Below are 15467 nucleotides of genomic sequence, written 5' to 3'. Positions count from 1 at the left end.
CGTGACATTTTTTGTTACTGATTGGCCGTGTCGGGTGGTGGAGGGTTACGACACATTTATAAATAACGCGATCTAAACCCAAAAACGTTGATTATGAATAATATTGGTCGCGAAAGCCTGCTACGTGTTAAACTGACGAACCCTTCTACTGCTATGCACTCTGCCTGCTTCCACCTCCCGCACCACTACCCAAAGCAGCCGAACCCTGTGTCCAGTTAGGGGCAGGCATCGTCAAGATGCAGGGGCAGGGCCTAAAGAAGGGGCAGGGCCTAAGAAGGAAGGGCTGGGGTCTAAAGAGGAACGAGGCATGGCCTAAAGAGGAATGGCCAGAACCGGCCCTAGACCTTTGGGGGCCCTAAGCAAAATTTGGTTGGAGGCCCCTTTGATGTATGATTTTTTTCACCCACTAGCTAGCAGTGACTCTAGGGGGCCCTCTGCTGGCCACGAGGCCCTTTGCAATTGAAAGGGTCGCTTAGTGGCTGGGCCGGCTCTGGGAATGGCCAAGGTGCCTACAGAGTTATTTCGGTAAAGTCACGTAGGTAAAAAATGAAATAAAAATTAATAAAAATAAAACAATAAAATCACGACGTTTCGGAGGCAACACAAGTCTCCTTGATGCAGCAAATCTGGCTGTGACGGTCCCACCTGATGACGGAGACTTGTGTTGCCTCCGAAACGTCGTGATTTTTATTGTTTATTTTTTATTAATTTTTATTTCATTTTCTACCTACGTGACTTTACCGAAAGAACTAAGAGTATGAATCCTTGCAGTCACGAAAGCTTCAAATCTAAAAGTGCCTACAGAGGTTAAACTTTCCCTGTTGATTTAAGGCGAAAGATACGTGCAGGAACCAGCGTATAGTTCCGCAGTTGTGGCCACAAGCCAACTAGTTAGATATGCTGTGTGGCTGGTTGCGTAATTTTTGGAATGTGCAATAGTTTTATAAGATCTTCACTCGATTTCGTGGACACACTTTAGCTAATCATGCTAAATTGTGATTATACACCAATACTGCACTCAATATCAATGCTAGTTCAGTAAGTTACATAATTACATTAGACTTAAACAAATAAATTAGCATTTTGTGCTGTCACTGAGAGGAAATGCATCTCGATACAGTGTACTGTAAATCTTGAGGCAAAATTCAGTTGTTCATCTTACGTAACAGTGACAAAATATGGCATTTGTGGAAATGCTTTCTTTGAACTAATCAACACGAACTGTTTGAAGCCACTTTTAAGAGATTAAATATTTAAAATACAAAATAAACCAATTACAGCAGCTAAACACGTATAATTCAATAGAAAGTACCTACAATAGTTTAATTAGAGTCGCTTAAATAGTGTTTTTACGCGCTTTCATTTAACTCTGTCTGTCTGTTGTTGTCGTTGTTGTATCCTCAAATCTTGTAACTCAATTTTCACCCACTTCCCAATGTGGTATCGACTGCAAACTTGATATACTTATGTCATACTGATAACAATACTATATTCTATCATAAAAAAATAAAAATATATTTTAAACATTCTTTTTTATATGTTCTGTTTCGGCTTGGGTCTAATTGTCCACCGTCAACTGACATTGGCTGTAATTGGACACGGTCCCTTACGTGATGGCAAACTTCGGGGCCACCTCCTGGAGTCGTGGAATTATTTCATGACTAGTACATTTAATAAAAGCGTGTTTTAAAAAAGTTTAAAAAAACATTACTTATTTTATATTTCCGGTAACTGCTTCATAAGAACCGGTAAAAAAACCGGTTAGCAGTTGACCACACACACAGAAATGTCAAGCAATAAATATTTTACTGACTAAACTTGTTTGGTGAACTGAGACACGAAATTGCGTGACCTGTTGGCAGCAATCCAGAGGTGGTCGGTTCGATTTGACCTCCAGGCGCGGAAGTAAAAAATTAACCCGTAAAAACAAAGTTTTTCACTATAAATCCTTTACATGCGTGGCGGCTAGAGTCCTCTCGCCCTCTGGCTTGAGATGGCTGCCACCTATGGGTCAGACGATTGCATTGCACCATTAAGCAATTGGTAATTAAATATAATATTTTTGTCCTAAAAAGTGTAAAATTTTGTAAAAAAATTTTCACGAACATTAATTGTCACGCACAACGAGTCTGTGTGGAAAATGTCAGCTCGATTGGATCACGGGAAGTGGGTTAAAAACGACCGAAAGATTTGCACGGTCCTAAGCAAGCAAGCGAACTTAATATAAAGGATTTAAAAAGACAATGGTTCAACTTCCCACCATCACTTCGCCCCCCTCCTTGTCCCCCCATCTGTCCACCCCAGTCGTATACATTGGGGGACAACCACACTTAGTCCATCGGTAGGTAGGTTGAGGGGGGGGGGGGGTGAGTTGTGGGGTTACTTCCACATCTTCCAAGTCGTAAATTGGTCAGCGTGGAAGAGTAGGCCAAATGCCCCTCGATAGCTCCTTCTAGTGAGAGGCCCTTTCCGCCAGCGGTGGCTTAGAGCAAGGAGTTGCAGGGCTGCGCGTGCCTCTTCCGCCGTCAGAGACGAGGGCGTGAATCGCTTATTTTCCCACTGGAAACGAGCACGGTATTGGTTTCTTTGACCTTCGAAACCGGTAACCGATTCCAAAAACGGTTACCGGTTTCGCCGGTTGTCGTGTCGTTGAACAAACCTTGAATTTTGAAAACCGAAATGTCACGCACGTGTCGCGACGGTGACCCTCTTCGCACACCGTGCGGTTTGCATTGGGGGTGTTCTTCATTTGACCATACTTCACCACGTTGGTCTGTGCGGGGTGGTGAAGGCCGGGGGGGGGGGGTGGTGAAGTATCAACGTGGGAGCGGTACAGTACAACAATGGGGGTGTCGTCTGTTGCCCGTTGTCACCGTAGCTCAATAAACGTGACATTGTGACTATAAATCTTGCATTTATTACGCAATTTCATTGTGGTGTCGTTTAATTCTGCCGTAGGCAAAAGGCACCCACCAAGCTTAAAAGAAAGCCAAACTCAACACATTCGCCAATAACACTGTGTGGTGTGGTTTTATAAGGGACAACAAATATGTAACAGGCGACGTTTCGGGCAACGACCCTTCGTTTTGTGCTATCGCCCGAAACGTCGCCTATTGTGTTTTTATTTTTCGATTTAAAGCTTTCGTGACTGCAGGGATTCATCTTCTTGGTTCTTTCGGTAAAGTCACGTAGAAGGGAAATAATAAAATAATAAAAATAACGCATAATAAAATAAGGCCCCCACACGCATAGTTATTGTCGTTTTTTTTCTTTACTTCACCAATATGTGGGCCAGCGTTGGGCCAACGTTGGCCTGTGGTTGGAATCAACTTTGGCCCAACGTTCCACGTTTACTTTATTTTTCAACCAAAAGAAATGAATTATATCGTGAATAGACGTGCATGTTTTTTTCACGTAATGCAGATCTTTCAACCCCTTATCAGTGCCCCACCTTATTACAGACCAATTCAGACCTTATTGGTCACCCCGTGTCCCCTTATACATCTCAACGTTCATCTTACAAAGTCCCATCACAAGGGAGAAACGCAAACAAATAGACACGACACAGATTTATTGCCTGTATTGATAACGTCTGCACGCCGCATGGACCTGAAAACTCTATTTCCCAGCACAAGAATACGGGGGGTTTGGGTTGACAAGCTCTGTGATGATTACACTGAATTTCGAAACCGACCCAGAGTTTCCCCTTTGCGTTATTAAACCAATTAAATAAACTGCCGAAAGTCCTAAAACTCCCAAGAAGGGCCGGGTAGCTGATCTGATGGGATGTAAAAGAAATTAACCCGTAAGAACAAAGTTTTTCACTATAAATCCTTTATATGCGTGGCGGCTAGAGTCCTCTCGTCCTCTGGCTTGAGATGGCTGCCACCTATGGGTCACATGATTGCCTGCCACCATTAAGCAATTGGTAATTAAATATAAAAAAAAATCCTAAAAAGTGTAAAATTTTTGAATTTTTTTCACGAAAATTAATTGTCACGCACAACGAGTCTGTGTGCAAAATGTCAGCTCGATTGGATCACGGGAAGTGGGTTAAAAAACGACCGAAAGATTTGCACGGTCGTAAGCGCGCAAGCAAGCAAGCAAGTGAACTTAATATAAAGGATTTAAAAAAAAGGACTTGCTAACAAAATGTTTTAAACCTCTGAACCGGTTTCGACGTCATCATCATCGTCGTCAATGTTGTGGTGAACGGCCACAGGTAAATCATTTCCGCGTCTGAAAAAAAGAAGTTAATGCCTCAAGGGGTCGTCCATAAATGACGTCACGCGATTTTGGACGATTTTTGACCCCCCCCTCCCATCCTCGTTACACGGCGTCACAAAAAGTCAGACCCCCCCCCTCAGATATGACGTCACAAAGCTCTGCCCCCCCCCCCCAAAAAAAATAAAACATGCTTCAAATCGCTTTAAACTATTGTCATTGTAGTGCGTATTTAATGTAGCGCTGCACTCTGATGTTGTAGGAGACAACATTTATTAAAACGTCTATTTAATTAAGTAGAACGTGTTGTCTATTTTTATTTAAAGTTGCACATTTTGATGTGAAGTCACATTTCTAAACCCCCCCCCCCACTCGTCACACATCGTCACAAATGTCTGACCCCCCCCCGACCCCCCTAGTTGCGTGACGTCATTTATGGATAGCCCCCAAGTGGGGTTCACCTGCTTAAGATTTTTTTTTAAGTATATAATTTTGTTTTTTATCAGGAATGTTTTTAGTGATTTGTTCACCTTTTGGCTATTCAATTGCACTCATGTTCAAGTTCAAGTTCATTGATTAGGTACAGAGCCCTGTGAGCCATTCAGCTCTTGAATCGGGTGCAACCGCAACAAACAAAAAACAAAAACATGAACAAAAAACATCTTAAAGTGAATATGTGACTAAGTGCAAACAGAAAATTCAAGAAAAGACAGCAAAAATATTGCAGAAAAACCACCGTACACCAACGCTGTGTGCAAAAATCGTCGTGTTTTTGTACCGTTTGTTGTTACATTTCGATTTGTTGTTGTAACGCTTAACAGCTCATCGGATTCCTGCAGTGTAAATCAATATTCTGATCGATTACAAACAAGGACCCTCTCTTTACAATACGGGTCCCACGTACACGTATATTCTACGTGAATAGACGGATGGATAGACTGTACACGGAGACGTATTGTTTGCTTATTTTTAAATCCTTTATATTAAGTTCGCTTGCTTGCTTAGGACCGTGCAAATCTTTCGGTCGTTTTTTAACCCACTTCCCATGATCAAATCGAGCTGACATTTTCCACACAGACTCGTTGTGCGTGACAATTAATGTTCGTGAAAAATGTTTTCCTAAATTTTACACTTTTTAGGACAAAAATATTATATTTAATTACCAATTGCTTAATGGTGCAATGCAATCATCTGACCCATAGGTGGCAGCCATCTCCAGCCAGAGGACGAGAGGACTCTAGCCGCCACGCATATAAAAGATTTATAGTGAAAAACTTTGTTTTTACGGGTTATACTTATATACTCTTAGATTTTTTCACGTAGGTAAAAATAAAAAATAAAAATAATAGGAAATAATAATAGAATGATGACGGAGACTTGTGTTGCCTCCGAAACGTCGTGATTGATTATTTTATTAATATTATTATTTCTATAATGTTTATTATTTATTTTTACCTACGTGACTTTACCGAAAGCTTCAAATCTAGAATTGCTAATTTTAGTTTCATTACACTGGTCAACAAAAAAAAAATTCTGGCCTGGACTTTTGCAGCTGTTTTAGACTAATTTCAGGGTGCTGATTCCAAATCTGAACTCAGATTTGCTCTATCACATCTCATTTTATGCTATCGGCATACCCCATTTTCATTGATTTTACCCGAAATTAACTCCGTCACTTATGCAAGTTGTTGCGAGTCAGTGACTGCTTTAGTGTTAAAATACGGTGCTGTATTTTTAGGATAGTGTGTTTTTACTATCAGTTTATGTAGATATCCACATTAATTTAATATTTTTCTTCTGCAGTTTTTATTGAAAATGCAATATTTGATATCTCAAAAACCTGATGTGATAGACAAAAACCGATGCCAGATTTGGAATCAGCACCGCAAAATTACCTTAAAACCGTTGGAATACCTTATGCCAGAAAAAGTGTGTTGGACCAGTGTTATTTTAGATTCTCTGCGGACAAATGCAGCGCCCCCTGACGGCCGATACGGGCACCGACCGCCCCACACATTTTTGCGCCTAAAACTGCAGCCGTTGTTACGCGCTTATATGGTTCACAACATGACTTGTTTTGGTTTATATATTTTTTAAACGTTGCTTATTGTTGCCATCTTCACGCGGGGTTCTAAGAGACGCGAAGATTGTTAGTATATTGTGATAGAAATAAATAAAAATGTATCGCGCCCAACGTGGGGCTCGAACCCACGACCCTGAGATTAAGAGTCTCATGCTCTACCGACTGAGCTAGCCGGGCACTGGCTACTCAACTCACCAATTCCGCTTGTGTGCCTACTCACGTTGACTCGTTAAACAAAATATCGAGAATGAAATATATTTGGCTTTTATCTATGTTCTTGAAGGGTGTAGTGAACAAAATGGAGACTAGTGTTTTTTAATTTTTTAGAAAGGGAGGATTTTTTTATTGAAAATTATTAAAAAGATATTCGCGCCCAACGTGGGGCTCGAACCCACGACCCTGAGATTAAGAGTCTCATGCTCTACCGACTGAGCTAGCCGGGCACTGGCTGAGCGAGATGTTTAATCGCTATTAGTACCTCACCAGTGTCAACACGCCAAATCCAAAACCGCGATATTCAAAGATCTCCTATATATTCTAGATTTGAAGCTTAGACTTAGGGACCGTCCATAAATGACGTCATGCGATTTTGGACGATTTTTGACCCCCCCCCTCGTCACAAAAAGTCAGACCCCTCAAATATGACGTCACAAAGCATTGCCCCTCCCTCCCCAAAAAAATAAAACATGCTTCAAATCGCGTTAAACTATTGTCATTGTAGTGCGTATTTAATGTGGCGCTGCACTCTGATGTTGTATGAGACATTTATTAAAAAAGTCTATTTCATTAAGTAGAACGTGTTGTCTATATTTATTTAAAGTTGCGCATTTTTATGTGACGTCACATTTCTCAACCCCCCCCCCCCTCGTCACACATCGTCACAAATGTCTGACCCCCCCCCCCAGGTGCGTGACGTCATTTATGGCCGGCCCCTATCGTCAAACAAACCCCATGACCAAAACAGCCTAAGGAGGCATTCATTCGTGGCTGATGATGGCAATGACTTTGAAGAGTGATAAGAACAAGACCATTTTAAAAAAGCAAGTAGATTTTTTATTGAATGATACCGCCAACAAAGTCCCATGGCTATGATTGCCAAAAAGGGTCCAACAGATATATAATTTTTTGTTTATATATTTTTTTCACGACTACAGTGTCTTGCGGAAGTCGTTGAATTCTTCTGGTGATGACCTCGCGACCTCCAGGCAGAAGATGTCGTCGGACGTGGTGGCTAGCCGGTCCAGGGGGACATACAGGGGTTGCAAAGGGTCATACTGTGCCAGGCCCAGGTGCTCCAGGTAGCCGTGCCGCTCCCTCATGGCAATCGTCTTCGCGTTGAATACCTGCCGGGGTCCACGGTACAGAAAGTAAGCTCTCGATTTCGTCGTCAAGTCGGGCAGGATTACCATTGTAGTACGATCCTCTATCCCAGGGGTCCTCAAACTTTTTAAACAGGGGGCCAGTGCTCGCCACCGCAGCCCAATCAGTGCTCACCAGCGCAGCCCAATTAGTGCTCACAAGCGCAGCCCAATTAGTGACCATGGGCCGGATAAATGTCCTCGGCGGGCCGCATGTGGCCCGCGGGCCGTAGTTTGAGGACCCCTGCTCTATCCAGTGAACATGCCAACACTGCGCACACCATTCCATGTTTACTGGGGAAATGTCACGAGAGAAAACTAATCACAAGTAAAAGTTCATAAGGGTGTCGAAGTGAGACTGGAGCTCTCAGTGAACTCACTGTAGAGTCTAAAACCCCATGTACCTACTACCACCTGTACCTCTTTATATGGACCCATTCCTTCCTATCCTTTGCCAAATTTTCATTTTAAAATACCATTGGGTTTTGCAAATAAATAGTTTCCATGCAATTTACAATTTTCCAGGGCACTAATATTTAATATCAAGTCAACCAGTAATATAAGCAATGATCAGCAATTCCCTGCCCTTGCCTACCTCTGCAGATGCAAGCTGGACAGCAGTGTACCCCTGCCACCACCTTCCTACCACAGCCAATTTCTCCCTATCACACACAACCTGCCTACCCCTGCTGCCCCTTCCCTACCCATAGTTCTGCCAATCCCTGCATGCTCCTGCCTACTAGATTACTCAATTGGGAATACACATTGCAAACATTGCCCTCTGCCGACGACAGACCAGGTCACGTTTGCAAATGAGACTAATCCTGGTCTCTTGAGTTCTCACCTGGTTAAACAAAAGAAACTTCAAACTACCTCTACACAATTCTAGATTTGAAGCGTTCGTGACTGCAAGGATTCATATTCTTAGGTTTTTTTCGGTAAAGTCACGTAGGTAAAAAATTAAAATTAATAAAAGTAAAATAAAATAAAAAATAAAAATCACGACGTTTCGGAGGCAACACAAGCTTCCGTTCCACCTGAAGATGGAAGCTTGTGTTGCCTCCGAAACGTCGTGATTTTTATTTTTTATTTTATTTTACTTTTATTAATTTAAAATTTTTACCTACGTGACTTTATCTTCTCGGCTGCTTGTGTTGTACCCAAAACGTCGTGACAATTATTTTATTGTTTTATTTTTATTATTTTATTACTTCCCTTCTACGTGACTTTACCGAAAAAACCAAGAAGATGAATCCCTGCAGTCACGAAATCTTTAAATCGAAATTTACGTGACTTAACCGAAAAAAACCTAAGAATATACCTCCTACCCAACTCTTTCCTCCCACTTCTGACCCCACGCCAACCCCACTGCCGAACCCGTGCCGACCCCGTGCCGACCTGCGGGAACTGAACGAGCATGTGCTGGGGGAGGCCCATAGTGCCGTGCACGAGCGTGAAGACATCCACGAGCTTCCTCTTGCTCAGCACCAGCAGCTTGGGCACCTTGAGCAGCATGTGCTGCACCTCGTTGGGCCGGAAGCCCAGCTCCAGCTGCAGGACCTGTATGGAGAGAGCGCGGGTGTAGGAGTGTGGGGAGGAGGGGGCAATTAGAGACAACATAACAACACAGATAGCACTACCGCCCCCCCCCCCCCCCCCATCGTTTTAGATGAAGTCGATGGCTCAGAGGTCAGGAACGCTGGGCCGGCAGCGCTGAGATCCCAAGTTTCAGCTACTTTGCCGTGTTTAAACCAAATCAACCATGAATGTGCTCAGCCTTATTAGATATCGGAAGCTAAGCAGGGCTGAATCCGGATAGCCCTTGAGTGGGTCACCATCATGCTATAAAAAAGGTTGTTTTAGACTGCCAGGCTACGTTGTGGCCAGCAGAGGATAATGCAAACAAAATCCATTGTAGTACTGTGCTAACACATTCCTGCGGAGGGAGCTGGTAGGAACGTTGGGTTGCTCGGTCAATGGCCAGGGTCAACAGCGGCGTGGTGTATTCCGCAAATATGGCCGACTGTGAGGGCGGACATAAGCCGGCGTTAGTAGGTTAAACGTTGAGCTTTATAAGGGCACCACGGGGTGACCAGCCCCTCCCCACCCAGCCCCACCCCTCCCACCCCCCACCCAGCCCCACCCTCCCCACCCAGCCCCTCCCCACCCTCCCCTCCCCACCCAGCCCCTCCCCACCCTCCCCACCCAGCCCCTCCTCACCCTCCCCTCTCCACCCAGCCCCACCCCTCCCATTTTTGGATGCACGACGGACAGACACAATAATCCCCTGTGGGCTGGTGGAACCAGGTGGTTCCTACCAGTATAAGCTCCTACATATATGCTCCCTAACTTCATTTCTGAGTCTCTCTGTCTCACTTTCCGACTGCTCTTCACCTTCAGGTTCTCCTTAACGGGCTCCAGGCTGCGAGTCAGAAGTTTGGGCATCCGTATCATCAGCTCTCGTACCTGCATCCAGTATACAGAAGCAGCAGCAGCAGCCAATGATTAAAAAAAACAAGTAGCAGTGGGATTATTATTTCTATTATTTTGTTTTTATCCACAATTACATGCGATTGTGCTATCACGTAAGGTGAAGTATAAATTCGCATCTCTCAGCTGTGCAATCCATCACATTAGAGAACAGAGGTCTGTGGAAGCGGACACCACATTAAAGATGACCTCTGGTGCACACAGTAGGGGACAAGCATTTTCCCACCTATCCTGCCACTGAAAGTAATGTTCATTCAATGACAGTGGGACACTAAGCAAATTAAATGCAAAATCAAAGCAACATGCGAGCCTCGGGTAGATCAGCCGTGCTCTTATAAAGGCAAAGTTTCCCCATACAGCCTTAGCACACTCCACCGCCTTTTGTCTCCCCATTGCTGATGTTTACACACCATACCAGGTACTCGTTTGAGGCTGGGTCGACCTAGAAGATGCCTAAAACGGATTCAAATATTCAGCACTGTTATTGCTTGTGAGCAGGGATTGAACTCGTGTCGTCGTGTTTGTAGCACGGTGCGCTAACAACTGCGCCACCATTGGAACCTCATTTGCCAGTAAAAATATGATAATTGTTTTTTTACCCTTCTATCTGGCAACAAAACTGACACCTTTTTACAAGGAGTCATGTTTGCATAGACCACAATACCTGCAGTCATAATGCAAACAAAAAACATAACTCTGATAATGTATGCACTGTCCTTGAAGTTGATTGGTCCACACCCGAGACAGCTTTCCTTAGAGCCTAGTCTCACATGGGTTGGACCAGATGACGCCAAAAGGCGCACAACTCAAAGACAATGCACCATCAGAGTTGTGTTTTTTGTTTGCATTATGACTGCAGGTATTGTGGTCTATGCAAACATGACTCCTTGTAAAAAGGTGTCAGTTTTGTTGCCAGATAGAAGGGTAAAAAAACAATTATCAACTGCGCCACCATTCCCCACTCAAACACATACACGCAAGTACACACACGTGCAGACACATACATACGTGCTTGGCGTTGAGCCCCAGCTCGCTTTGGTAGAAGCCGAGGCGGTTGTCAAGACGTTCGATGCTGAAGTTAAGCAGGAACGGCGCTCCCCGCACCATCTTGGCCACCGCGTCCCTGCCGAACCCACGCGACTCCAGGTAGTGAACCCTGCGGTGAAACACATGCAGCATGCCACACCAGCTCCAGCATCGTCATTAATGATCTAATATCAGGGTGTCTTCATAGGTAGAGATATCCTGAAGTCTATATCAGTAATGGGTCTGAAAGGTTGATCACTTGAAATTAGTCCATGTGCAAGAGTGTAATTGATGATAGCAGCACTGGACCGGGAGAGATGGCCATGGTTTGGGGAGGCCTTAATCCAGCAGAGGATAGACAACAGCTGATGATCGTGATTAAGAAGCTATGCAATTGTGATTTGAGTAGAAATTATGTACAGAATGGAGGTTATCATGTTCAATACTGTACGGTAGTGTTTTCCAGATTTTGCCACTAGAGAGACAGATGGCATGACAACCATGGCTTGCCTGGATCCCACGTATACTGGGGAGACAAAGGTGGTCAGCTGTGTTGCTAGCCAAACAACCCCCTCGTGCACCATGCCGGCCTTCATAGCCGACACTCACTCACAGCACTTGTCCCAAATTCCTGTGTAGGCTACACGGGGAATCGTTGTCTTTGCCACCTGGCTTGCAGGTTGGAGATGTCCTGGGTGAGCATGAAGGGGTTGGTGGTGAGGAAGGGCCCCAGATCCTGGTCCTGCAGCCCCACGTCACGCAGGAAGAGTAGCCGTTCCTGCACGTCACTCTCAAAGTCGAGGCGAAGCAGCATGCTCGCCGCTCCACGTAGGCGTTCCACCTTCCACAGCTCCACCCCTAGCACGGCCATGGGGAGACAGGGGAGAGACAGAGGGAGGCAGAGGATTAGAGGCAGACAGACAGAGAGCCAGAGAGATAGTAAAAGAGGAAGACAGAAAGATGGAAGACCAAAGTGGAAGAAAGGCAGATGGGGAGAGGAAGAGAGTGAGAGACACTTATGTCGATGAGACAAGAGACAATGAAGGAAGTGACAGAGGGAGGCAGAGGATTAGAGGCAGACAGACAGAGAGCCAGAGAGATAGTGAAAGAGGAGGACAGAAAGATGGAAAACCAAAGTGGAAGAAAGGCAGATGGGGAGAGGAAGAGAGTGAGAGACACTTGTGCAGATGAGACGAGACAATGAAGGGAGTGAGGAAGAGAGGAACTGACTTGGAGCGATGAGAGAGACATGGACCGATGGGGAGACACAAAGCAAAGGACATTGAGCAAACACCAGCAATATATATATTGTGTGTGACAGTGTCAATTTGGACAAAGTGAAGAGAGAGGGAGAGTAGAGATTGCAGGCCATTCATTTTCCAAACATTTGGGTAAATTCATGACAACTGCAGATATGGCTGTGAAAGGGAGACAGTGCTCTATCTCCAAGTAAGTCACTTGCACAAAGAGATAGTAGCAAGGCTGGGTGATAAGGGCAGCTGGGGTGCAGCAGAGGTCGCAACCGAGTACCCGATACCCGTACCCTACCCGATACCCGGCTACCCGTACCCGGCCGGGTACGGGTAGCCGTTTGCGACCCTGGTGCGGCCGGGTACGGGTAGGCCGTGAGTCACTGGTGAGTAGCCGTTTGTCACTCATTTCGGGTAGGGTACGGGTAGGGAACGGGTACCCATACCCAGCCGGGTACGGGTACGGGTCGCCGTTTGCGACCCTAGTGCGGCCGGGTACGGGTAAGGAATCAAAACCCGTTTGCGACCTCTGGGGTGCAGACAGCCGTGGGGTCAGTGTCCGCTGTGGGGTCAGTGTCCGCTGTGGGGTCAGTGTCCGCTGTGGCGTTCGTGCCTTCATGGTCTCACCGAGCAGCACGAGCTGGCGCAGCGTGTGCGAGCGTTCGGCGTACGCAGAGAGGCGGTCGGCCCTTGGAGGCAAGGGTCGCGATACCTCCAGGCTCAGCGCCTCCTCCTCCGTCAGTTCGTCCAGTGCTCCCGCTTCGTCGACCTCGTCTGGAACATGCGCACACACGTGGCTTGTAGTTCCGTGACACCGCCAACATCCCGTCTGGATACCGTTGAGCGTTTGATCTCTTTTTAATTCTTTAAAACTAAGGTTGAAACCATTAATGCACTTGCTCTGTACATTTGTCTTTAATGGGGGGGTGGTGGGGGGAGGACGTCAGGATATACATTTGAATACATGGTGTGTTGCTATTAGAGATTTACCCTAGAGAAAACCTGGCTAAATCAATCAAAAGGTTGCACAAACCTTGGCGATAAAAAAAAACTGCGTGAAATCAATAAGGATTATCGGCCAAGGCGTACACACATACCTTCCTTATTCCATGCCAAACAAGTAAACTCACCAAGCGAAGGGAGGCCTTTAGCGGCTTCTGAAATATCCAAAACTTCAAGTTTGCGTACGACAGGTATTTCTAAACTAGTCAAAGGCAAGATAGGTCCCGCTAGCTGTCCGGCGGTGGCAGTGTCAGTGTCCTGTAGCATCCGCCGGTGCTGCTGGTCGTCTGTGAGCGAGTGGGATAATCTTGCGCCGTTCCACTTCATGATCGCGCCAAGTCGACCGGACACGCGGCACAAGCACCGTGCGGTCGCCATCCCGGATGATATTTGTTTTGATTTTGGTCCTGTGGGTGTGCACTTGTTTTCCCACACCCCTCCCCCCCCAAGACGGTCTTGCCACCGGTTGGACGAAGATGAGTGGTGAGATGAGGTCCGGAGAGCACGAATGGCTCACTTTGTGGTGACGATGAAATCCAAGCTTGATTCTGTAAGACCTGCAACAAAGTAATAATTTACGTGATGTGAAATCATTTCTAAAATTCGTCTTGTGCTGTCCCTACTGTGGTATCCATTTTGAAAAATGTAAAATCCATGTAATAAAAAAATGTCAAAATCGTCCTCACCACTACTGTGGAGCAGGAATCTACAGTGGTGGTGCGGGATATGGTTTATTAATAAGTTGTCATCTGACACAAACCCTTGCCTCATCTGATACAGAACCTTCATCCAATACATAATTGTCGTCTCATCAAAGCGCATTCGTTTGACTCCACAGTTGTTGCAAACTTTACTCAAACATCATATTCATTAACTGTCCCTATGGTGGACATATTGCCAATGGTGGAAACTCCGCATTCATAGGAAGGGACAAGTCTCTCCAGCTGACACCCATCTGTTCACTTCAACGCAGGCTGGATTCATTTTAACGACCGTCGAGCTATTAAGACGATGAACCATTGATGACTGGACGAATTTGACCCTGATCAGGAAATTAACGTATCTCCTGTCAGTGACATCAAACGGACCGCCAGTGGGCAACACTACTGAACGCCAAGTGTCAGAAGAGATCCGGATTCTGAATCTATGAGCCTCGGGTATTAATACAGAAATCCCGAGCTCTGAAAACTCAACATTCCCACGACGAAAACATTAGGACCACCGCTGACTTTCCACACGAGTGTATCGACCTCCCCGGATAAGATGAAAGCCAGCGACGAGGTGAGACATCTGGACATCTGTCAAAAAGAGCTTTGCAGTTCATCGGATTTCTCCAGTATAAACACACATTCTGACAGCATTCAAATACACACAGTGGCGCTCACCTGATTGGAAACGTATTATCTCCCGAGCGTCGGCACGTTGAATAGTGACATTAATGAGGCAGTCTCAATAATATCAATTATATAATACAAGTCCGCTAGATAAATCGCGACTGCACGAACGCCTCTCACTTTCGTGTTGCGTTGCGGCGTTTAAAGGGCCCAACACGCGCGCGTGACCTCCCCGACGAACGCACGTGTCGCACGCGCGTGACCTCCCCGACAAACGCACGTGTCGCACGCGCGTGACCTCCCCGACGAACGCACGTGTCGCACGCGCGTGACCTCCCCGACAAACGCACGTGTCGCACGCGCACGTGTCAAGCGCGCGCACGTGTCGCACGCGCGCGCGCTCCCACGACTACGGCGAGCGGCGCGGCCCAAATCTCACTCCGAACGCAAACGCGAATTCACCTTTAATTGTCCACGAGCTCAGCCCGTTATCGATTGATGAGGGTGGTAAGGGTTGGTGGATTACGGAGAGAATTATTGTTTTTGGTTTACGCGGGGTGGCTCAGCGCAATCGGAAGGTTGCGAGTTCAAACCCTGTGTCGTGGAGTCGTCCCTAATCCCGTAGTCTTTCTGTTGTCGAAACAATTATTGCCAATAGCGACGCTTCGTGTGGGAGTGAACCAGTGGGTTGTCATATATA

The 15467-nt window shown here is 45.8% G+C and overlaps 2 protein-coding genes and 2 non-coding genes across 5 annotated transcripts in view; 1 reads left to right on the top strand and 3 right to left on the bottom strand.

Annotated features, from left to right (window-relative positions):
- LOC133340837 (sarcoplasmic reticulum histidine-rich calcium-binding protein-like) overlaps window positions 1-15467 on the top strand; it is a 316152-nt gene that overhangs the window by 36578 nt on the left and 264107 nt on the right. The window lies entirely within an intron of this gene.
- Window positions 6412-6484, bottom strand: TRNAK-CUU (transfer RNA lysine (anticodon CUU)). The gene has a single exon. It is a non-coding gene; the product is annotated as a tRNA-Lys (tRNA).
- On the bottom strand, window positions 6678-6750 carry TRNAK-CUU (transfer RNA lysine (anticodon CUU)). The gene has a single exon. It is a non-coding gene; the product is annotated as a tRNA-Lys (tRNA).
- MTERF3 (mitochondrial transcription termination factor 3) lies at window positions 7369-15436 on the bottom strand. Of its 2 annotated transcripts, none has more exons than XM_061549326.1 (8): window positions 15230-15436; window positions 13562-13990; window positions 13059-13205; window positions 11850-12039; window positions 11164-11311; window positions 10060-10131; window positions 9064-9225; window positions 7369-7650 (listed from the first exon to the last, which is right to left on the bottom strand). In XM_061549326.1, the coding sequence occupies exons 2-8, from the start codon at window positions 13809-13811 to the stop codon at window positions 7456-7458; spliced, it is 1164 nt and encodes a 387-aa protein (XP_061405310.1). In that variant the 5' UTR covers window positions 13812-13990; window positions 15230-15436; the 3' UTR covers window positions 7369-7455. The 2 variants fall into 2 exon arrangements, with proteins under 2 accessions (XP_061405310.1, XP_061405309.1); XM_061549325.1 differs by lacking the exon at window positions 15230-15436 and adding an exon at window positions 14819-15148.

The sequence above is a fragment of the Lethenteron reissneri genome, chromosome 10 (assembly GCF_015708825.2).
Source record: "Lethenteron reissneri isolate LAM-NWPU_2019-01 chromosome 10, ASM1570882v1, whole genome shotgun sequence".
Taxonomy (NCBI): domain Eukaryota; kingdom Metazoa; phylum Chordata; class Hyperoartia; order Petromyzontiformes; family Petromyzontidae; genus Lethenteron; species Lethenteron reissneri.
Note: the sequence above shows the minus strand (reverse complement) of the source record. Positions and strands in the feature narration are given on the sequence as shown.